This window comes from Gobio gobio (genome assembly GCF_949357685.1).
Source record: "Gobio gobio genome assembly, chromosome: 10".
Taxonomy (NCBI): domain Eukaryota; kingdom Metazoa; phylum Chordata; class Actinopteri; order Cypriniformes; family Gobionidae; genus Gobio; species Gobio gobio.
The window spans coordinates 36,988,640-37,013,383 of record NC_137116.1 but is presented as its reverse complement, the minus strand read 5'-3'; the positions used below and the strand labels follow the sequence as shown (position 1 = coordinate 37,013,383).

Here is a 24,744-nt window from a genome sequence, read left to right as displayed (position 1 = left end):
GCCGTTTAGAAAATAGATTAATATAAATAAGACACATTGGCCTGGTTTCACAGACAGGGTTTAGATTTTAGGTTTTAGAGTTCAATTAGGACATAAACATACCGTAGAAAAAAAAAACATCACTGATGTTCATCTTGAGACAAAACAATGGCACTGACATATTTAAAGATATTCCGTTAAAACCGCTTAATAATGCATTTTAGCTTGGGACTAGGTTATGAAACCGGGGGATTATGTTAAAAATATTCCATGTTTTGTTTTTTTCACAATTTTGTTTACAACATTTTGCAACATTTAACAGCTGCATGTAGTCATGAGCCAACAATTTGTTTTCATGTTGGCAATTTTCTGCTGGAATAAACGAGCACAATGCTTAATGTTTATACCAAGAACATGAAAGTGAGAGGACCACATTGTCATCACTCTACATCTACAGTCTCAATAAGCTTTGCTTGTGTGGTCCAGCTTCAAGGACTTTTGAGTCCCAACACACATAAACAGCAGGCAGATGTAGGAGGACTGATTGTTTACCGAGCTTTCAATTCTCTAAACAACAGATCAAATGACACTGAACTCTGGCAATCAAACAGAGAATCTGCCTTGTTCCCCAATGGGTAAATATTTACTCTAATATATCAAAAAGTCCCATTTGTCAGTGCCAGGGACACACATGACATGCACATTTTGTAACCATATACTTCCTCCTCACTGTCCATTTGTGTCATTTTCCCCTTCTTTGCTGTCAAATGCGTGCTTTTTTGGTGTTTATCATGACAAGATCTAAAAACATCATTAATAACACAATCTGGGAAGTGGGATCAGCCGTGTTTGCTTACTTCAGTGTGTACTGAAACGCTTCAAATTAGGTCAAGTAAGGAAGGAGCATGTGGGAACTCTTTCGGGGGTCAGACCTTCATTCTGAGTGGGAGTTTATTGTTATACTACATTCTCCAATGGTTTTGTGAGGTGTGATATTCAATAAGTTACTCATGTTACACTTAGTGGGAGAAAACCAATGCAGCGGATGCCTGAGGGCTCACCTTAATGATGGTGGACTCGTCGTCATGGTAAGCACGGCTGTAATTTCCTAATAAAATTAAGTAGGGGGATTTTTGTGGACCTGCTGAAAGTGTTCAACGAATGAAAAGTGCTCACTTGGAGGACGGACGGTGGTTCAATCAACACTTTTCTTCATCAGTAGGATGACATGGAAATGAAAGCTGCCCTTTTCATCGGTCTGAACAGAGGATGGGCTCTTTTGCACACTCTCAGAAATCAAAATCAAAATGCCTGTTACAATGACATTGTAAAATAAGCAAACCGAGCAGACCGATCTCATACGTGACTGCAGTCTGGTTATTGTATCAGGAAAAACAAACAGCTTGTTCTACCTGCCCCAGACTGAACTGCAGTGCTGATGGAGGTGCTACTAAAACAAGCAAATCTTGACTGATTTCTGAATATCTCTTTGTGCAGCATGGAGAAATAACAGGACGTCCAATTCCTGAGTTTGCATATAGCAGAAACTGATGAAACTTTCATTTTATACAGGCGTTCCTTTTTTCCTCCTACCTTTTTTGGCAGCAGAAGCCCCTATGTACTAAATTATTTATTTTATGTAGATCTTGAGATTTATTTATAAGTTTTGTTATAGCATTTCCAACATGTCTAAAAATAAAATACATGTAATGATTACAAGATTTGTGTAAAATGTCAATTCATTGTATCCTAAATATGTTTTATATAATAAAATAATCACTTAAGCATCATTCCTTTAGTCTTCAGTGTCACATGATCCTTCAGAAATCATTCTAATATGCTGATTTGGTGCTCAAGAAACATTATTATTCATGTTGAAAATGTTTGTTTTGCTTAATATTTTTGTGGAAACCATTGCATTTTTTCATTCTTTCATAAATATAAAGTTTGAATGAACATTTATTTGGAACAGAAATGTTTTGTAACACTGTAAATGTCTTTACTGTCACTTTTGATCAATTTAATGCATCCTTGCTGAATAAAAAATATTAATCTTACTAACCCCAAACTTAGGCCAAGCGCTAGTGTATTTCTTAAATATATTTAGCTATACATTTTAGACATTCTAAGAAAAGTCATAAACATTTGGCAAAATGTACTGTGTTAAATGAAGGAATTGTATTGGTGTTTTACCTGTATTTTGAATTACGCATTGCATTGATTTGGGTTTTAGGTTTAAAGGCACAATATGTAAGATTTTTGGAATAAAATATCCAAAAACCACTAGAAGAATGGTAGATATTTTGTTGACAAGAATGTTTAAATCTAGAGAAATAAGCCATTTTAACCAGGACACGGACATGTCCGTGCGTCGCCTATCAATGGCATCATACCCATTACCCTCAATTTTCAAGAAACCATGGAAACCCCAAAGACGCTTTACTATATTAAGTGTTTTATTAGACAGATGAGCAACTGTTTTGATACATTCATTGACAAAAAAGTCATCATTGTTATATAGCTCAACACAGTTAGTCTTGTTTAAATCTTGTTTTCTTGATTTACCGCGAGTACCATGTTTTACCATGCCTAATATTGATCTATCTTACTGCAGTGTCTCATAGTAGCTGCCGAGCGAACGCAGAGTAGCATTATAACAACTTTCAACACACTCAAATGTCTAAATATGATAAGCACTGCGTTACCCCACATACGCATGAGCGGAAGAAGCAGAAGCGGTCGTCTGCGGCATAATAAAAGCTCTGCGAAATCAAGGCAGCATCAAGCTACGCCTTTGTTTTGAATAAGCAACCTCTAGCGGCAAAAAAATACATAGGCTATTGTGGCTTTAAAACGAACAAATATCCTGGCAGAAAATTACCAGTACTTTTCCTATTTTTCTAGGGATTGTTTTCTTACAGTGTATATAGTCTATTTCATGAAACCCTAACATAAATGGGTTAAAATCTGAACTCATCCATATACTGTATATGTGCATGCTTAATACTAATATTAATACAATTAAAAAGAAAGAAATGCCAGGAAAGGGCTATCATGGAACTTAAACCCATGATGGTAAAGTCGAATGTACGCAGGGCTACATTCAATATAAAAACACTAACAAGGTGGCTTACAAGTACAAACAGCTAAGTTTCCTCCGTACCTATAGATGATCTTTAGGAATATAATAACTGAAAGGTTTGGAAACAATTTCTAGCAGCAAGTCCACCCTACAATAAGGTTTTTACAGACCTATGCATTACAGATAAGAATCAACAGCTCTGAGAAAGGAATTTAGTGTACCAACCATTTGAACAATTGTGGCAAATGTTTCGTGAGGACGATAGGCCATCCTTGTTCTACCTCCCAGAAGTTGAGGCGGTCTCGAGTGTCCTGTTGTAGCCCCAACTTGTCTTCATTTGTATTGACGCTATCAACACTTTTTTAATTTCAGCATTTAAGAGAGGACCGAGAGTGAAAATCCTACCCGTTCCCTCTGTTTACCTAAGTGCAACAGCTGAGCGATGTCAGATAACAGCTGCAACACACACGTCATTTCTCTCATTGTGCCACCACTAATGCGCTGAAGACTGAAAATGCAGCTGTACTGAGGATATGTTACAGGTGCTGAGCTCCTCGACACATGGCAGATGGGATGAAACAACTTAAGCTTCCATGAAAGAGAGACTGCGGCAAGAGAGATTCATGCCACTTTGTCAAAGCAATTACACCACTTCAAAACTATTTACACCAATTTTGGTCTGAGGTCTAAGACCACCAACTATTTAAGTAATTTAGCTGCCTGAAAAAAAATTAAGTTGTGTGGAGGGAAAAAATTAATAATTTTTGCTATAAATACTGAAAAATATTTCAGGAAAAAAATACCAATTAACATTTAACTACCATGCATACTCTTTATAGACAATGATTTTCTCACTATGTATGAATAAAATTCACATTATTTTTTATTATTTATCATATCATCTTAAGTACATATTAAAATGACACATTCATTTCTTAGTTTTTCCAATTTCCGAAATCTGTAATGAAATCGCAACCTTTTGTCAATGTTATTTTATTGTAATATTCATTAGTGTTTTCAAATATCTAATATCTACACTCTAAAAAAAAAAAGGTTCTATATTGCACCAAAAATGGTTCTTGGCTCGTAATCATAGGGGAACCTTTTTTAGTGCTATATAGCACCAATTTTGGTGCTTCAGTGGTTCTTCAGCGGTTCTTCAGAGGTGCTATATAGCACCTTAGTCAAAGAACCGGTGAAGAACCTCTGAAGAACCGCTGAAGAACCTCTGAAGAACCGCTGAAGAACCACTGAAGCACCAAAATTGGTGCTATATTGCACCAAAAATGGTTCTTGGCTCGTAATCATAGGGGAACCTTTTTTAGTGCTATATAGCACCAATTTTGGTGCTTCAGTGGTTCTTCAGCGGTTCTTCAGCGGTTCTTCAGAGGTTCTTCAGAGGTTCTTCAGAGGTTCTTCACCGGTTCTTTGACTAAGGTGCTATATAGCACCTCTGAAGAACTGCTGAAGAACCACTGAAGCACCAAAATTGGTGCTATATAGCACTAAAAAAGGTTCCCCTATGATTACGAGCCTTTTTTTTAGAGTGTTTTTAAAATTTAAAATACATTCTTGTGTCTTCTTCAAAACATGAACTCTAATACAATTAAAAAACAAGATAAAATAATAATTACATCAACTGCCAGTCAATTATTGTGTATTGAATTATGAAAATCACCAAAACAAATAAAAACAAATGCACATAAATAAAAGCCGGTCCTTGCAATAAAACATAACACTGTAAATAATCGTAAAAAAAGAGAAAGAAACAGGAACCATAAAACTAGCGTTTCCAGAGAAATTTCTCATTTTTTTTCCAAAGTTGCGAGCTTTCGGGTTTCTCATTATTCCTAGACTTTGCAGAGACACTAACGCTGTTACAGATCTTCTCCACCTCAGTCAGATCTGTGAGTTTGTTAATGCTCTCCTCATTCCCCTCATTCAAAATGTCCCAGAAGTCCTTTCCTCTACTTTTTGCTTTTTCTGTGCATGTGGATGTTTTCACATCCCTCGGTTGGTCTATGGTTTTCTTCTTTGACTTGAACAAGTCATTCAGGATGGATGCGTCACCTATAAGGTCTGTGATTTTGGAGGAGCTGCTGGTCTGGGTTGAGCTTGATGCAGCACCATCATCTGTAGAGACACAAGGTGACCGTGAAGTGAATTCCTTGTCCTTGAAAGGTTGTGAGGAACTAGTAATGTTGGTTTTATTTTCTTCTACTGGTGCACTGCACCTTTGAGAAAGATGTCCAGAACTTGTGGAGGACATCTTCATTTTGTTGCTAGAGAGGTCTGTACTACAATGAACGTGAGCCTCAGAGGTTTCTGGTTTACCCAGTCTCTTTTTCTTTGACAGTTTTCTTTGATCCTCAACTTCAGGGGTTGGTACCTCAACTTGAGGTTTAAGAGGGGAGTTTGGATGGGCTCTTTTTGAGGTAGTTCTTTGTCTGGCTGTAGATGATGGCGGCGAGGTGGGTGGCTTTGGCTCGACGTTGGGTTTAGGAAAGGTCTTTTCAGTGATGTTCTTGAGTTCAGGGCTCTTCTGGCTGTAGAAGCTCCGCAATCGGCTAAGTCTCTGCTCTGAACCATTCTTCAGAATGTCTTCTGCAAAGTCTCTCACCGAGTCGAATCCGAAGAACTGAGCCATTTCTTCCAACTGCTGTCTGCAGGACAAAATATTATCTTAATGACACAAATCAACTTATCTCAGGCCTTGTTTACACCTGGAATTAAGATGTGTTTTGGTCGATCGGATCACAAGTACTAGACGAGGGAGATTCATCCGTTTACACCTGGGGGTAATCCAGAAAGCAAGGTTATCTTACCGTCAAACATACCCTGAACTCTCAGTTGATTAACCCAAACCTTGCTTACTCGAGGTATGCTGGTTCCAAAAACAGATCCAGGAATAGGTTCAGCCAACCCAGAGTATGTTAACAGTTAACACACACTGCATTCTCAACAGAGCAACGAATTGACGAGTCACCATGGAAACGGACGCTAAGAAAAAGCGTGCCACACTACTTTCTTCTTCTTTTGTTTAATTTACATACAGTGGGGCAAAAAAGTGTTTAGTCAGCCACCAATTGTGCAAGTTCTCCCACTTAAAAAGGTGAGAGAGGCCTGTAATTTTCATCATAGGTACACTTCAACTATGAGACACAGAATGAGAAAAAAAAATCCAGAAAATCACATTGTCTGATTTTTAAAGAATTTATTTGCAAATTATGGTGGAAAATAAGTATTTGATCACCAAAAAAAGCTAGATTTCTTGCTCTCACAGACCAGTAACTTCTTCTTTAAAAGGCTCCTCTGTCCTCCACTTGTTTATTAACCTGTATTAATGGCACCTGTTTGAACTCGTTATCAGTATAAAAGATACCTGTCCACAACCTCAAACAGTCAGACTCCAAACTCCACAATGGCCAAGACCAAAAAGCTGTCAAAGGACACCAGAAACAATATTGTAGACCTGCACCAGGCTGGGAAGACTGAAATAGGTAAGCAGCTTGGTGTGAAGAAATCAACTGTGGGAGCAATTATTAGCAAATGGAAGACATACAAGACCACTGATAATCTCCCTCGATCTGGGGCTCCACGCAAGATCTCACCCCGTGGGGTCAAAATGATCACAAGAACGGTGAGCAAAAATCCCAGAAACACACAGGGGGACCTAGTGAATGACCTGCAGAGAGCTGGACCAAAGTAACAAAGGCTACCATCATTAACACACTACGCCGCCAGGGACTCAAATCCTGCAGTGCCAGACGTGTCCCCCTGCTTAAGCCAGTAAAAGTCCGGGGCCATCTGAAGTTTGCTAGAGAGCATTTGGATGATCCAGAAGAGGATTGGGAGAATGTCATATGGTCAGATGAAACCAAAATAGAACTTTTTGGTAAAAACTCAACTTGTTGTGTTTGGAGGAGAAAGAATGCTGAGTTGCATCCAAAGAACACCATACCTACTGTGAAGCATGGGGGTGGAAACATCATGCTTTGGGGCTGTTTTTCTGCAAAGGGACCAGGACGACAGATCTGTGTAAAGGAAAGAATGAATGGGCCATTGTATCGTGAGATTTTGAGTAAAAACCTCCTTCCATCAGTAAGGACATTGAAGATAAAATGTGGCTGGGTCTTTCAGCATGACAATGATCCCAAACACACCACCCGGGTAACGAAGGAGTGGCTTCCTAAGAAGCATTTCAAGGTCCTGGAGTGGCCTAGCCAGTCTCCAGATCTCAAACCCATAGAAAATCTTTGGAAGGAGTTGAAAATCAAATCAAAACATCACTGCTCTAGAGGAGATCTGCATGGAGGAATGAGCCAAACTACCAGCAACAGTGTGTAAAAACTTTGTGGAGACTTAGAGAAAACGTTTGACCTCTGTCTTTGCCAACAAAGGGTATATAACAAAGTATTGCGATGAACTTTTGTTATTGACCAAATACTTATTTTCCACCATAATTTGCAAATAAATTCTTTAAAAATCAGACAATGCGATTTTCTGGATTTTTTTTCTCATTCTGTCTCTCATAGTTGAAGTGTATGATGAAAATTACAGGCCTCTCTCATCTTTTTAAGTGGGAGAACTTGCACAATTGGTGGCTGACTAAATACTTTTTTGCCCCACTGTACTTGATGAATATTGCCACCTATTTGGTGGTTGTGCAATCATTTTTCAATCTTTTCATTTAATGAGCTTTAATCACTGTGAAGTGTGAATAAGAACTATATTGTTTGTATGATGCTAACAATTTGTTTGACTTATTTAATAAAAAAGAAAGACTGATTAAACTAAATAACAGTCTGTGCTTGCAAAGTTTTTTTTTTTATGTTTAGTCATTTTACTTCCACATTTCTTTAAAGGTAAGATATATCATGTTTTTTATTATAGAAATACATTATAGTATAGAAAACGTCCTGTTGCAAAAATAAAAAATAAATGTCTGAATGCAGATCAACGATGTTTGAGATTATATAAAATTAACATTGTCTTGTTTTAAATGCCCACTGAAGCCTCATCATTAGGGCATAACCTGCTTTCTGGAATACACCCCTGGTTTTTTAATCCATTTCTTTTGTCCATTTTCAACCACTTCTGTCCTGATTTCTTCGAGGGGAGGGTCTATTGTAAATGTATGGGTTTTTTTTCAGATCTTTCGATCTAAAGGACAAAATAAGCTCATGCAATTTACATATGAACGTGACCAGAGACGATGGAAAAACTTAAGGAGATCAGCAGCTTCAAACCAAACTTGGGTCTTCAGCCGACAAAGTTTAAATCCCGCCTGGTTAGCGCACTTCCTTTAATGTTTACGCATTAGGTCAGTAAGCGGAGAGTAGGCGGTCTATTCGAATGCATTTGACCACATGAACATCTTCACTACGAAAAGCAATCCGGTCAAATGCATTTTTGACTACCTGGACCTAGGTCAGATGTTCAACAGCGCAGCGACCTGACGACCACACCAGGTCATGGGACTGATGATGATAACTTGTGATCTGATCGACCAAAACACATCTTAATAGCAGGTGTAAGCAGGGCCTTAGTGACACAAAGCTTTAAAAATAATTTTGTGTGTTGATTTGGCTAAATCATCTGTAGTAACTCATTTGACTAGTATACAGATAAATAGATAAGAAAAACTTGTTAAAAAAACATTATAGTTTCAAACATGTGCGATGTTCTTAAAAATTAACTGTTTGTATTCCTGTTGGTTTCATATGGTTTTGAAAAAAGTTGCACTAGGTGATATTTTATAATTATAAGACCATGCTATAAAAAGGTCAAATTATCTTTTATATTTTAAGAGACTTCCTATGGGGTCCACAAATATAATTTCCTGTTTTGTTTAGGAATGTTTTGTTGGTTAGACCACACGACTTGGGACTTGAAATACTAATAAGCAGTTTAGTTAAAAACTGAGTGTATTATACAATTCTAAGAGATCGTTTTATACTCCATGCATTGCAAAATACAGGCAGGGAGCAAGTTTATGACAGTCTGTATATTATATCATAAGACCACAGCCCATAAGTTACAGCATAATAAGAACCAGAAGATTTGCTTAATGCTAAAACACGTGACATGAAACATACTCTTAAAGGGATAGTTCACCCAAAAGTGAAAATTCTGTCAACAGTTACCCTCATGTTGTTGTAAACCTGTATGACTTTCACTCATCTGTGTAACATAAAATAAGATATTTTAAGTTTCCCAGTGTTTTATTGTCCATAAAATGGAAATCAATGTTAACCAAAACTGTCTGGTTACCAACATTCTTCCAAATATCTTTTTTTTTTGTGTGTTCTACAGAAGAAAGTCGTAAAGGTTTGGAACGACATGCAGGGGAGAACATAAATTATGACGGTACTTTCATTATTTTGGGGTGAGCTATGCCTTTAAGAAGAATTAAATGACGAACCCCAAATTCCACATTTTTAAAAGCCCCATTTTAAAACCTAGAAAATTCAGTGTAAGGGTCTTTAAGGAAAACCACTAAGTAATTTGAAACTGAAAGAGCTCAGAAGCTGCTTGTGGCGTAACTTCTAATAGTTGCCACCCTTTGTGGTTTCAAAGCAAAAACTATCTATGAAGCAAGAACCTTAAGTATGCGTCTGAGTGGAATTGAATCCCATTACAGCAGTTCATCAAGAAAAAGAGAATATATATAGTTGTGCGTGTGTGTTTTCACCATTACATGAGCAAACAGTACATTTGTGAGAAAAACAGAATAAAAAGAGGGGGTTTTGCTCATGACTTTGACCAGACTTGGGAAATGGGTGGGTGAGAGGGCTCCGGGGTGGTCTTCCCTCACTCCTGCAGCCCCGGGGGCCAGGCGGGGGCAGCACACCATAGCTGTGGGGAGAACTGGCACATGGCCCTGCGGTACCAGGAATTTCCTCTCACTGACTTGCTGTTCTAATGTTTGAGTTTTTAGCCCAATTGACGCAATTATTTGCTTTGAGTTGAGATGTCGGCTAGTCGGATCTTGTGCGGGGAGAAAAACAAAGGGATCTGGAGTAGAGAATAGTGTTACCTGCACATGCTACTGGGTGTTTCGCCCACTATGACAGTGACATTTTTCTGGCGGTAAGAGGTTTTGATGGTGTGGGTGACCGGATGCTCCATGTGGGGTCTGCCATGTGCTACCGGTGTCTGACCTCCATCGTCGTGATCTGCGAGTACGGGATCAGATGACTGGATGGAAGTCTATTACACAATAAATACACAGTGTGTTAGAATTGGACTCTAATATTATTTAACAAATCTTGAAGTCAATTCTGGATTGATCACCCAAATTTCAAACTACTTATTATTTATTATAAAATTACTGAAAAGCAAATGCAGGACAAAACATAACCGATAAGGATAAGCGTTATGCTGTGTGCAACGATGTAAAAATGGTAAGTAGTTGATCTGTATCTGCAGTGGTTTTTTACCACAGATTGTATCATTTCAAACAGCCGAGGACAAACTGGCTGAACTGGCTTTATTTTACAAAATCTAAAGAAAATAACCAACCAATGCTCTCATGCACCACAGCAAAAGAATTTATATTTGACAGAAATTGTGAAATTTTTACATTCAGTCATGTCTGACAGCAAAAGGTTTGTGTAATTAAGGACTGTGAAATAAATCAAATAAATGTTACTGACTGGTTGTTCAAACGTAGTTCAACAGTTTTTGTCAATAAATTACATTTCAATTTGAATTTTATTGAAAATAAATCCCTCAAACATTAAAATGTTACCAAAATGCTAGTTTTAGTTGCATTGAAATACTGCATGCAAAACTATAAAACAGTTATTTAAATGAAAACATGTACTTAAACAGTTTTTTATTTGTTAATAAATTATATTTTAATTTAATAAGTAATATTGATTTATATAAAAACACCTCTCTAAAACATTTAAATGTTACCAAGATACTATTGTTAGTTAGATGCACTGAAATACCACACACACAAAAGTGTGGCTTCTCTTAGTGAGTTCAGTGTGAGGTGCACATATATAAAACTTGCAGAAACCTCTGATGAATCCAGGAAGCAGTTTGCAGGAAGCTGCGAGTTCTTGTTGAGTTCAAACACATCTCGTACGGCAGCGCGGCTCAGGCGGTCTTCTGCTCTGCTGGAGCCCACTACCTTCTGATTCGAGTGGGTGTAGCTCACGTGCTGAAGTCCACCTGTCAGAGAAGTCAAAACACTCAAGTATACTGGAACAAAGAGCACTTGAACAAACTCAAGATGACTTCAGTCTTTTCAAAATGTCGAAAAAATTATTGACCGTGCTCTCATTAATTTCATAGTGTATACAGAGTCAGTAAAACGGTTTGACATTTAGAGAAGATTGGTTTCTGAAACACCTAATGGTGAAAAGAAAGTTGCACCATTGGGTATTTCAGAAACCTTTTTTCCCTCAAACTTTTTATTGACTGTATATGAAATGAATAAAATGACTGGACTGAAAGTGTAAAACAAACAACAGTCTGACTGCACTGTTATGTTAATGATTGTTATGCAGTTATTGTAAATTAATGTTGCGTGCACTTTTTATTTATTTATATGTGTGTGTGTGGTCCTAGTAAACCCTACATTTTTAGCTTATAAATATCTTACAGAATGATGTTTTTTGAAAATGTAAAAATGCAGAAAGCTTTCTGTGATGGGTATGTTTAAGGTTAGGGGCTATAATATACAGTCTGTACAGTATATTATGTCGATGGAAGGTCCCCATAAAACATGGAAACCCACATGTGTGCGTAATATTTTTCTTAAATGTTTATTTTTTTTGTTAAACCCATTTTTGGATTATGTAATTATATATTCTATTTGTGATAATTGGTCAAAAATCTATAAATATATTGAATCCAGGTAAATAGTCAAATTTTTACCTAATAATGAGTCCAGTGTTCCGGTGTTTCCTTCATCTCTGGATTGGGTTTTGTGAGATCCTAATGTGTTTCGGCTATTTATTCCCATTTGAGTAGTGTTGTCCTTCCCAGAAGACCGTCTTTGAGCTGATTTATTCTCCTGAGGAGGACTCTTCATACATCTCGCGCCTTCCTCAGGCACTTCATCTTCTGACGAAGAAAAACGTTCAATATCATCTTCGGATCTTTTATTTGCAAACTTCACTCTTTTGTGAAAATTATTCTTGCCACCAGTGCTGTCATTTTTGTGTTTGTGTGATCTTGGTGGAAGGAGCACAAGGTCTGTTGACTCTTCTGATATTCTCTGTGGTTTATCATCAGTGACTCCCTTCATCCATTCCTTGGATTCACTGGACTTAGATGCTTGTTCCTTAATTGTGGTGGGTTTTGCATGGTTATCCTCATCCTGGCTCTGGCTACTAGAGTCCTCTTCACTGTCCGTCTCCTGCAATCCTCTCTGAGTCATTTGTCTCTGGAGCACACTATACAGGCCTATGTTTCCAATACAGGTAGTACCAGCACCCATCTGCTCTCCTGTGTGTGTTTCTGTGGGCCTGGAGCAGCAGGGATCTTCATCCTCACTTGCACTGCTGAAGTCCAACACCCCAGCACGTTTAAGCCCAGCGCCTGCTGATCCACCTGTCTGCTCAGTAGCAGCATCCCCTGACCGGGGATCCTGAGGTAAATCAAGATGGTTCATTAGTTTTATTCAGAAGATGTTTCGTTTTTTTAACCATCAACATTGCTTTGATCATTTGTATTAAAACATGAACATTAAGGACACAACGATTAAGTGAGTTCTTGAAACAGGTGTTGTAGTTTTATTTTTGCTTTTTGATTATTTGTATCTGGGAATTTTGTTCTATTTTATGTTGTGTGTTTTTCACCATTGAGGTGAAAAAATAAGTTTTTGGCAATTTGCTGGCACAAGTTTTTCTTTTTCATCTTGATTTTTGTATTAATATATCTTAAGTTATTTGTATCAGAATTCTGCAATATTCTCTCTCTCCATGGTATTCACAATATGCCAATATACCAGAATAGCTTTCTGCTATTGCTATTAAACAATGGAAACACTGAATCTCCAAACAATGGCATATTCAAGCTAGAGATCTAAACTGAGTGTTATAAAAAAATAAATAACAAAATAAAATAATGGCTGTCAAAAAATTACAAGAAAATAAACAAACACAACTTTCTCCTTTTTTGTCAACTGCAATGCTGAAAAAACAGAACTTTGTAGGAAAAACTGCTCTCAACCAAGGATGCATCAAATTTCTATAACAGTTATAAACACATAAAATACAACTGTACCACACTTTAATGATAGCGAAATTCAGTTTTTAGCGAAACATTGATTTTAACAAGCCGAGACGTTGCGGTCAGTGCCCATCCTCTTCAGAAAATCAATGTGTGAGGTTCTTTCCCGAAGAACAATTAGATAAGGCCTCTGCTGAGTAAATAAATGTGGTATAGATAGTATGTTTCTGTGTGGTCTTCACCATTGGGCTTCAGAGGGGGTTGATTATGACCATGTGTTCGCCCGTCATGCCGTGGGAACAGATAAATGATGGGAAAGAAGAGGGGAGGGATGGGTGGGAAAGAGAAACGTTTCAGTCACGGGTCTGTGACAGGGTGGGTACTCACTGGCTCCTGCATCCTCTCGTCCAGAGCTTGAGTTCTGGCCGTTGTGATCCCCACCTCCACTCGGCCCTCCCTCTTTGAGCCAAACACGCGATTCCCATCATGTCAATGAGAAGGAATTCATTTCATATAAACAGTTCATTAAAGGCATGTCATGAGGGATATGTATGATCAGCTGGACCCTTACAGACAGTAAAATCAGTAGATAGCTTCCACATGCTCGTCAGAACCTATAAATTCACAATGTGCCCTAAAATCTACATTCATTTCACAAGACTAGAGCTGGAAAACTGAACAATATAACATACACTATATTGCCAAAAGTATTGGGACACCCCTCCAAATCATTGAATTCAGGTGTTCCAATCACTCCCATGGCCACAGGTGTATATCAAGCACCTAGACATGGCGTGTGTTCAGTAGTCAGAGCACTGATAAGGACATACGTCAATGGGCTGACTCCCTGATCAGTGCCCTGACTACTGAACTAGGGAGCTGATTGAGATGCACCCATGCAGACTGCTTCTACAAACATTTGTGAAAGAATGGGTTGCTCTCAGGAGCTCAGTGAATTCAAGCGTGGTACCATTGCCACCTGTGCAATAAGTCCATTCATGAAATATCCGGACTACTAATTATTCTATGGTCAACTGCTAGTGGTAGTGGAAGCAATTGGGAACCACAGCAACTCAGCCACGAAGTGGTAGAATATGTAAAATCACAGAGTGGGGTCAGCGCATGCTGAGGCGCACAGAAGCCGCCAACTTTCGGCAGAGTCAATAGCTACAGACCTCCAAACTTCATGTGGCCTTCAGATTAGCTCAAAAACAATGCATAGAAAGCTTCATGGAATGGGTTCCCATGGCCGAGCAGCTGCCAGCTGCATCCAAACCTTACATCACCAAGTGCAATGCAAAGCGTAGGATGTAGTGGTGTAAAGCACGCCACCACTGGACTCTAGAGCAGTGGAGACATGTTCTCTGGAGTGACGAATCACACTTCTCTGTCTGGCAATTCCCATAAACACACCTTGTGGAAAGCCTTCCTAGAGTAGTTGAAGCTGTAATAGCTGCAAAGGGTGGGCCAACTCTATATTAAACCCTATGGATTAAGAATGAGATGTCATTAAAGTTCATGTGCATGTAAAGGCAGACGTCCCAAAACTTTTGGCAAAATAGTGTAATTCAAATATATATATATATATATAGGACTAAGATGCTGGGTTTGAGAGTTGTTAGTTAGAGAATGTACCAACTGCAATCTATTTGCCTTTTTACCTCTAGGATGCGATGGGTAAGACAGGTGCCATCAGTCTGCAGGCGGAAAAGGTTTCGGGTGCCAAACAGCTCCCCTGCCTTGCCATCAGTACCCTGAACAGCCTCAAAGTAGCGTCTAGCATTCTCCCGACCAATCACTGACGACTGAAGTTGCTGTAAATCAATAAAGGAGAGAAAACAAACAGGTCTCAATAAATGTTACATTATTTTAGTGTATTATTATGCATTTAGGTGTAATGATGAAGAGCTAAAAGTAAAACTGCACACAACAGTAAATAACTTATGATATCTTCTTACACCTTTTTTACGAACATACCTGTTTGTAAATCTGCCGCAAGTATATGATCTCCTCTACCGTTCCTAAAGAGATGAGTCTAAAAACCGTCACATCCCTGCACTGGCCAATACGATACGCCCTGTAAATTGAAACAGAAAGATTTACGGGTCCTAACAAGTCTGATTGGGACCTTGATAAATTCCACAACTTGTAAATGTAAACTACTGTTCAAAAGTTTGGGGTTTTTCATGTTTTTGAAAGAAGTCTTTTATACCCATACAATCCAAAAATCCAGTAATGTTGTGAAATATTTTTACAATTTAAAATAACTTTTCCTTTTGAATGCATTTTATTTCTATTTATTCCTGTGATGGCAAAGCTGAATTTTCAGTACTGTACATACTCCAGTCTTCAGTGTCACATGATCCTTCAGAAATCGTTGCTAGAGAAACATTTCTTATTATCAATGGAAAAAACAGTTGGGCTGTTTTTGTGAAAACTGTTATAAAAAAATTCAGCCATCTTAAGTAAATAGAAGGTTCAAAAGAACAGCATTTATTTTAAAATAGAAATCTTTTGTAACATTACACATTTCTTTACTGACAAATTTTGATCAATTAAATGCATGATTGGGGAATAAAGTATGTTTTTATCAAACCTGAACGTTAGTATCGAGGAATTTTAAGAATGTTTGTCACTAGTCAATACTCTAAAACGCGAATACCTAAATATATGAATATTTCCTTTTTATTTGCTCACCTGTCAATAGCCTGGAGATCATTGGCAGGATTCCATGTTGGATCAAACAACACAACAACATTCGCTCCGATGAAGTTGAGACCAAGCCCTCCCGCCCTACAAAAGAAATCCTTGTAAATCAGAATGTCATGTTGTCATAAATTTTGGGAGATCTTGTAAAGGCATAACGAAACATAACAGCGTTTCGGGCCACACTCACAAAGTAGACACCAGACACAGGTTGACTTCTCGAGAGCTGTTGAACTCTCTCACTATCTTAACTCTGTCCTTAGACTTGGTGTTCCCATCCAGTCTGTGGTACTCTAGACCCTCGGCCATACAATAGCTTTCCAGAATATCTAACAGCTGTGAAAGTATAAAGAAAGGTTTGTTTAACCTGATAAAATTTGGACTGTCAAACTGTGAAGGGAATATCATTGATCATCTCCTAACAAGGCCACATATTAAGCTCTAGGTAGATTAGTTGGTAAGCAAACAATCAGTTCTAGTCAAAAATGCATTGGATGCAAGAGAAATGGGCAGGAATAAAGATCTGAGCAACTTTGATGGGGGCCAATGAAATATTGTGATATACAAAGGAAATATATGTACCATTGTATAGCAAACTTTTATAACCACCTCACCTTGGTAGAAAGAGAGAAGAGTAGAACTTTGTCTTTCTTCGCGATAAAGTGATTTAGTAGCTTTTGCAGAACCTGAAACAGGAAGAAAAACAGGACACGCTTTTCAAAATGATGATGGGAGCAAAGACAATCTTGCTTATCATAACATCTAAAAACACACAACGTTTTTCATTTAAATCGTAATGAGAAATAACACGTCAGTCAGTGGCTACTGGGTAGAGATTAACAGAGCAGGCTGTGTCTTTTCTTTCTATTGCTGATGTTTCAGAAACCAGCGGCCATTCTTGTGAGGATGCCAGTAACTCAGCATCTGCCAATAACAGCACCCTCAAGATGCTCCGGCTAAAGGGAGGGGGAAACCTTTGAAAGGAAGGCCTGAAGAAATGTTAAATACTGTCCTTGTTATTTCTCAAGGAAGTGTATCCACAGCCTCTGAGGGAAGACAGCTCAGGGCCAGTGCTAGCCACAAGAGGGTTTATTAATCTCCATATTGCCAGGGAAAAATCCGGAACGGACTGGAAATGAAGATATCTAGGCGAAGCACATTTAATATGCTGTTTGTTTGATGATGTGGGCATTACTGATTCTAATAACTGTAATATGCAACTACATACTTTTACACTCAGAGCTGGATACATTTATCTCGTACTTTATTTTTTTTATGGCCTTTCACAATTAAAACAATGTATTCGATATTGTCGTGTAATAATAATGTGTCACTAAGATAATGTGTTGAAAACTACAAATCCAGTTATTTTTCCATCATATGCAGGCCAGCAAAAGTGTGTTTATCAAGTTATAGAGTTACATTATAATTATGTAATTTTCAGCATTTTGTAGAGAAAAAATGTATTATAATAAACAGAAAGACACATTTACATTTAATGAAAACTTAATATATTCCAGCAAATATAAAAATGCATTGTTAAAAGTAAAAATTGATAAATCCCTTTGTGGTGGAGCCAATGAAAATGTTGGCTGGGCAAGTAAAAAATCTGAAATGAAAAAAGCCCTAACAGTACTCCAATCTAACATTCAATTATTGTGTCAAATAACACCAAAACTGGTTCTTGATCATTAGGAAAAATACCTCACCTTCATTTTTCCACTGTACATGGGGTCAGACATTGCTTCAAAGGCTGATTGTTTGCACCTCTCTGTGAAATCTGGAAATTTCCTAAAAACTTGCTCACAAATGGCTGTCACATATTTTTCCTGTGGTTGGAAAAATTACAAAAATATTTACAGAAACATTTCAAGGATGATCATAAACACAATTGAAAAAAGTCAATTTGAGCCATTCTAAAATAACTCCAAGATACATTCAATCAAATCTCAAACCTGTTTGAACAGACCAGTTGTAGGGTACAACGGGCTAAAGGCACACCCTAAGAAAAAAGTACTTTTCACTACTCCCATAGTGTATTACTGCAGAAAAAAAATATATATGTTTGTATTGAACATGGATGAAGCAACAGATTTTGTGTGAAAATAAATCATAAAGGTGGTTTGTTTTGTTTAAAAATCGTATAAATGTGTGAATGGCAAGGTGGACCTTTTACCCCACACGGAGTAATACAACAAATACTTCACTTAAAATAATATGTTTTTAATATTTTGATAAATAAAATAATTCATTTTTGTTCAATAAATATACTGGCATTAAAATACGTTCATATAAAAATATATTTAAAAAATACTTTTTTTTTTTTTTTTTTAAGTAAAGCTTCTGAAAGCATTGAAGGAGATCCCATAATAATTTAATATAGATTTACAGTAGGACAGGGGCGTAGCCAGCGGCCCGCCCACTATGATGACTAGGCCCCCCCAGTTTATTATATAAATATAATAATATTTGTTAAATAACAGTTGTTTAACATAATTACAAAATTATTATAACATCTCAAATACTGAAATAAATAAAATTAGTTTTTTTTTTACAGTCTATGGTTTTTGCATAATGCTTGATGAGTTTGATTGACAGCTGTGTTAGGCAATTAGGTGTCAGACTGTCTCATGCACGGCTCGCGCCTGAGAGTTCATGACGTGTGTTTACCTATTCACTTAGCCTATAATTTGCAGTTGTGTGATAGATAAACAGCAGCGATGCAAAATTCTATAAAAAGGACTTTTTAAAAAATCGCATTAACGCGGGAGAGAACCCATCCATCAAGCAGGGCTCAACAGGGTCCGGAACAAGTGGATTTTTTGAAGGGGCAAGTGAAAAACAATTTTACTTGCCCGACGGACAAGTATCCTGGTTAAAACGTCAGAACAAAAAATAACTAGGGAATCACCAAAGTGAAATAATGATTCTGCATTCAGTTAGCGTAAGTGGCGATCGATAGTGGATAATAAAAAACGAACTGACGTTAACAAGGTTGAGCTGTTGAGGCTCGCGCAGCCTCTCGAAGAGAAAATCGAAAACAAATGAGTGCCGCTCACACACAGAAACTCAGTTAACATACACAGTTAAAATTGGGCAGTTTTTATATTTATAACATATGATACAGTTAAGCAACATTACACTAACAAGAGTGTTGTTTTCCTGAATACCATCACGACTGAAAATGACACTGATTTCATACGCCAGTTCCATAAACAATTTAACATTAAATCACTTACATTTTAGAACCAATATGGACTGTTTTTGTTCTATTTCAGGGTATTAAAAAGGTACAAATATGACAAATATGCATATTTAAATATGTCAAAGCTGATTAAACACTGGTGAGAATATTGCTTCAGTATAGATTATATTTACAAAAAAAATCCGGACAAGCAAATGTTTTACTCGGACAAGTGAATGACAGATTTACTTGTCCGAAGGACAAGCGTGTGAACAGGCTTAATGTCGAGCCCTGCATCAAGTAACGTGAGGGTTTTCAATTCCAAGCGCAGTGTCATTCTGTAAAGCCAGAAACACGCCATCAGTATCTGTCAGTTGTGATAGTGGGGTAAGGTGCGTGGTACTAAGTTTTGACGCAATTCAACCTGCGGTTCGAATCCGCCTTTTGCCAAACTTGCTGTACTTCCTTTTCTCATCACATATCAGATCGAAAAGGCGTTTATTTTCAATAAAAATGAAGAAAATATTTAAAAAGGGGAAATAAAGTGTACAACGTTTGTTGTAACCGCTGCTCATGTTTTGTATGTGGACAGGTTGTGGCTACAGTTTTGGTTTATGTAGACAGTGACAGTGACAACCTCCCCGCGTGAAAGTGCCCACTCACTTTTGCCCACGCCCGACCAAAAATAAAATTCTGCCTACGCCACTGCAGTAGTATAACAACAAATTATATTTTACTAAATGATATGATAACTATCACATTATCATATCATTATTTATCATAAATATGATGGTTTCATTATAAATTTGTGATTATCTCTTAGGTAGACACCCAATTTGATATATTATATTTACCATCTGAATCTAACCATGTCATGATGTCAACAAATGGAAAAGTCAGCCAGCTATTTATCATGTTAATTATTGTGCCTTTCGCACCAAAGGCAGGGGCTTTTTACCCCAAATACCATACTTTTACATATTCTTTCATCATTGAAAACTGTTGCTTTATTTACCTTGAACAAAACTGAAAATCATTAAGACCTTTGTCTCAAAATATATTCAATAATTTAGTGATTTTCATTTGCTACATAAATCTACAACATTTTAAAAAACATTAAAAATTAGATCAAATTAGCACAGAATCAACTTTGCGCTGCTGCCCGCGATTGCTTCAAGGATCAGCCAAATTTCCATGTGCGTCTTGAAAAGCGGATGTTTTGGATAGAGCTGCAACAAGTTGTGTCATCGAGTGGTTTAGAGGGGAAAAAAATCAAAAGCCCGCGGCGCCTTTAGCCCTGTTGTACCCTATTGACGTATCAAGAAATGTTTCTTGAGCAGAAAATCAGCATATTAGAATGATTTCTGAAGGATCATGTGACACTGAAGACTGGAGTAATGGTGCTGAAAATTCAGCTTTGCCATCACAGGAATAAATTACAATTTAAAAGATATCTTAAAATAGAAAATTTGAATTGTAATAATATTATACACTTGTTATTTTACTGTATATCAAAAACATCACAACTCTTATAGACCCCAGTCTTTTGAACGGTAGTGTATCTGACAACAATCCTTCACTATTCCTACTACACCCACCTGTTTTTTGCTGGTTCCTTCTCTGGACTGCAGTAGCGCAACATGATTTGCAACCTTTCTCAGTATAGCCAGATAACTGAAGTACAGGTGTCTGACCGGCACACCGTCTGCGTTCAGTTTGTAGCAGCACTTCTTCCGTGGACGACCACTGCCACAGTGACACTTCCCTGAGCTCTGCAACAGCAGGGTCACATCGTCTGTGTCCAGCACTGCTCGATACACCGTCCGCTGGAAGTCTGTGAGTGAGCAATAGACAACCTGGAGAAGGACAAGACCAGAAGGAGTTCACATCAGAGCATGTACTATGAGATATATATCATTTGGTTTCTTTGATTTTAACTAACTCACTCGATCATCTTTCTTAGGTAGCTGGTCACTGATAAGGGCCTTTGTTCTCCTGAGGAACCAGTGTGAGAGTTTTTTGGCAAGGACCTCAACTGCTTTACGGCCTTCTGCTAGAGCTCTTTTTGTCACAGTGTGCTTCTGCCCCTGCTCAATGGGGTCCGAAAACCTGTTTTTAAAACCCGCCAGAGAACCCAGGCATCCAGGAATGGCCCTATGACAAGAAAGTGAAACAAATGAATGGAGAAATTATCATTATCATAAGGTAGTATAATGGCATAAAACTATCTCAATCAGGGTGTCTCACCAGTCCATAACACACCACAGCTCCTCAAGGTTGTTCTGAAGGATTGTTCCTGTCAGTCCAAACCTCACTTTACATCTCATGTCCTTCATGGCCTGAGTGATCTGGGACCTGTGGTTCTTTATTTTGTGTGCTTCATCAACGATAACGGCAGCCCAATCAATACTGTACAAAATTTAAAAAAAAATCAAAATCAAAAATCAGTGTAATGTGAAAAAGATGAGTCACCATTAATTGGATTTAATCACAAAGAAAAGCGTAACAAGAAATATGTTGAAAACTACACTAACCCATGAACTTTGTACTATGAATGTTTAAATATGACAAGAATTAATAATTTTGGATAGTATCCATTTTGAAATATACTCTCTATAATACTCTCTATAATCTCTCTCTCTCTCTCTCTCTCTCTCTCTCTCTCTCTCTCTCTCTCTCTCTCTCTCTCTCTCTCTCTCTCTCTCTCTCTATATATGAATATATATATATATATATGTACTCAATACCCTGCAAAAGTATGGGGAGAGGAAGATTTATTAAAAAGGAATTCATCTTTTATTTGGCAAGGACGTATTAAAAGTTATCCAAAGTGATGGTAAAATGTTTGTTGTTAAAAATGTTATTTAAAAAGCAAATGCTATTCTTTTGAACGTTCTGTTCATCAAAGAATCCTGGAGAATTGATGTGGCACAAGTGTCTTCAACATTGATACATATATAATAATAATAAGAAATGTTTCTGAATTTCTGAAGGATCATGTGACACTGAAGACTGGAGGAATGATGCTGATAGTCTGCTTTGCCATCACAGGAATAAATTATATATTCAAATAGAAAATTATTTTTAATTATAATAATATTTTACAATATTACTGTTTTTATTGCACTTATGTATAAATCAAAACTGAGCATAAGAAAACATTAAAAAAGCATTTTTAAAAATGTTACCGAACCCAAACTTTTGAAAAGTAATTTATAAAATAATGACACAGTAACCCACACGTCGCAAAATAAAACATGTTGCATAAAACAACGGGAACTCAGTATAAACAATCTACCTGTTAAACTGGTCCAAACAGAGTCTGAGGGTCTCATAAGTGGTAAGAGCAATCTCACATCTTCCTCTCTGCACACGCGCCAGTTCTTCATCCTTCCTCACACCGTGCACGACCACAACTCTAAAATGACCCCAAGTGTCTAACTCATCTTTCCAATTGTAGAGGACAGAGAGCGGAGCCACAATGAGGAAAACCTGAATAGAGACAAACAAAAAAATACTACTAAAGGGCTTTTAAAGCCCAAATATGTTATTTTTCACCGCTAGAGGTCGATTATTCAAAACAAAGGCGTAGCTTGATGACGCCTGGATTTCGCAGAGCTTTTATTATGCCCCAGACGACCGCTTCTGCTTTTTCCGTTCATGCGTATGTGGGGTAACACAGCGCTGTTTTATCATTTTAGATGCATTTGAGCGTTAGGCATGGTAAAACATGGTACTCGCTAGGGGTGTAACGATTCATCTACTACATCGATGTATCGATTTATTTTCCTATGATCTAACTACATCAATCTGTGCTCGGCAAGTTGGCCTTCCGGACGACATATATCGATCTAACATCGTTTTAAAAGGTAATCAATCGATTGTATCGATCATAGGAAATAACGCATTGGATTTAAGCACGTCAGACTTCATATGGATGTTTTTTCTTAGCACTTTTAATGATAAAGGCGTTAAACGTTACTCGATTCAGTCTGCCTATCTGTGACATCATCGCAACGCACCAGCAGCAGCGCTCATTGAAATGAATGGGATCGTGTCGCTTTGTCGCTGCGTGTTGCTGGCGGTGTGAACGGGGCTTGAGAAAACAAAACATAGCATGGCGCATGGCAGAGGAGAAGCCAACGAGCGAGAAATGATCAAGCCACCAGGAGAAAGCGCTACCTGTACTTTCAACCCTTGCTTGTTACCTGTGCATTCCTGGCACCAGTGTTCCAGCAGAGCGAGTTTTTAGTACTGCTGGCGACATAGTGAACGCACAGAGAAGTGTTCTGAGGTCAGATCATGGTGATATTTTTGAAAAAGAAATCTGTAGAGTCATTGAAGAGTAGTTGGTTACATTTTATCTTTTGTTAAATATTGTTTGTTTATTAAACTGAGAGTAGTAGCAGGCCAGTTTATTCAATCTGAAGAAATGTTGGTTGCACTTTATTTTTTATATTAATATTGTATTTGTATTATTTTAATGTTGAAAAACAACAGCAAAAGTAGCAGGTAAACTTACTATTAATTAAACCTGAAGAGAAGTTAGTTGCACTTTATTTTTTATATTAATATTGTTATATTTTTATGTTGGAAAACAAAAGCAGAAGTAGCAGGTTAACCTACTGTTGAAATGTTGGTTGCACTTACTGTGCTTTTATTGAATATGTATTGAATATTGAAAATGAGAGCAGAAAAGGTTATCTTCCTGTTAATTCAACCTAAACTGTTGGTTGCACTTTATTCAAATAAAATTTTAATGCATTTGCCATTAATTGTTGTTTACTTGTTTGTTTATATCCATAATTAATTGATATACCGGATTCCCTTACAAGAAACAACAGGAATCTTGGAAATTTCACCTGCACTGACCAGTATCCAGATATTTATTTCAGTCACACAATTTTTGGATAAAAAGTTACTGAATCGATTTCAAGTCACTGAATCGTTTCGGATCGTATCGTTCTAAATTAACCAATATCGTCCTTGAATCGTATCGACAACCTCAAATCGTGATACGAATCGTATCGTTGTTAAAACGAATCGTTACACCCCTAGTACTCGCAGTAAATCAAGAAAACCAGATTTGAACAATAAGACTAACTATGTTGAGCTATATAACAATGATTCGTTTTCTGTCGATGAATGTATCCAAACAGTTGCTCACCTGTCTAATAAAACACATAATATATTAAAGGTATTTCTATGGTTTCTACAACCGGAAATTGAGGGTAACAAAATTGAGGGCCGATTTCAAAACACTGCTTCATGAAGCTTTGGAGCGTTATGAATCAGTGTGTTGAATCATGATTCGGATTGCGTGTCAAACCGCCAAACTGCTGAAATCACGACTTTGGCGCTCCGAACCGCTGATTCATAACATTCCGAAGCTTCATGAAGCAGTGTTTTGAAATCTTTATAATATTAATAAAAATAATGTCATTGCTGGTTATGCAGGTCATCACTGAGCCATCGGATTTCAACAAAAATATCTTAATTTGTGTTCCAAAGATGAACGAAGGTCTTACGGGTGTGGAACGGCATGAGGGTGAGTAATAAATGACATTATTTTCATTTTTGGGTGAACTAACCCTTTAAACAT

The 24,744-nt window shown here is 37.5% G+C and overlaps 1 protein-coding gene across 1 annotated transcript in view; it reads right to left on the bottom strand.

The window, feature by feature from the left end:
• Nucleotides 1-4,013: 4,013 nt before the first annotated feature.
• ercc6l2 (excision repair cross-complementation group 6-like 2) overlaps nt 4,014-24,744 on the bottom strand; it is a 22,155-nt gene continuing 1,424 nt past the window's right edge. The window contains exons 4-18 of the mRNA XM_079826576.1: nt 22,441-22,634; nt 21,390-21,551; nt 21,089-21,296; nt 20,741-20,998; nt 17,668-17,787; nt 16,573-16,644; nt 16,149-16,294; nt 15,950-16,045; nt 15,230-15,329; nt 14,914-15,066; nt 13,640-13,711; nt 11,954-12,668; nt 11,091-11,245; nt 10,101-10,273; nt 4,014-5,724 (exon numbers count right to left, since the gene is read on the bottom strand). Of these exons, the coding sequence (XP_079682702.1) occupies nt 4,845-5,724; nt 10,101-10,273; nt 11,091-11,245; nt 11,954-12,668; nt 13,640-13,711; nt 14,914-15,066; nt 15,230-15,329; nt 15,950-16,045; nt 16,149-16,294; nt 16,573-16,644; nt 17,668-17,787; nt 20,741-20,998; nt 21,089-21,296; nt 21,390-21,551; nt 22,441-22,634 (3,504 nt within the window). The 3' untranslated portion in view covers nt 4,014-4,844. The remainder of the gene's footprint in view (nt 5,725-10,100; nt 10,274-11,090; nt 11,246-11,953; nt 12,669-13,639; nt 13,712-14,913; nt 15,067-15,229; nt 15,330-15,949; nt 16,046-16,148; nt 16,295-16,572; nt 16,645-17,667; nt 17,788-20,740; nt 20,999-21,088; nt 21,297-21,389; nt 21,552-22,440; nt 22,635-24,744) is intronic.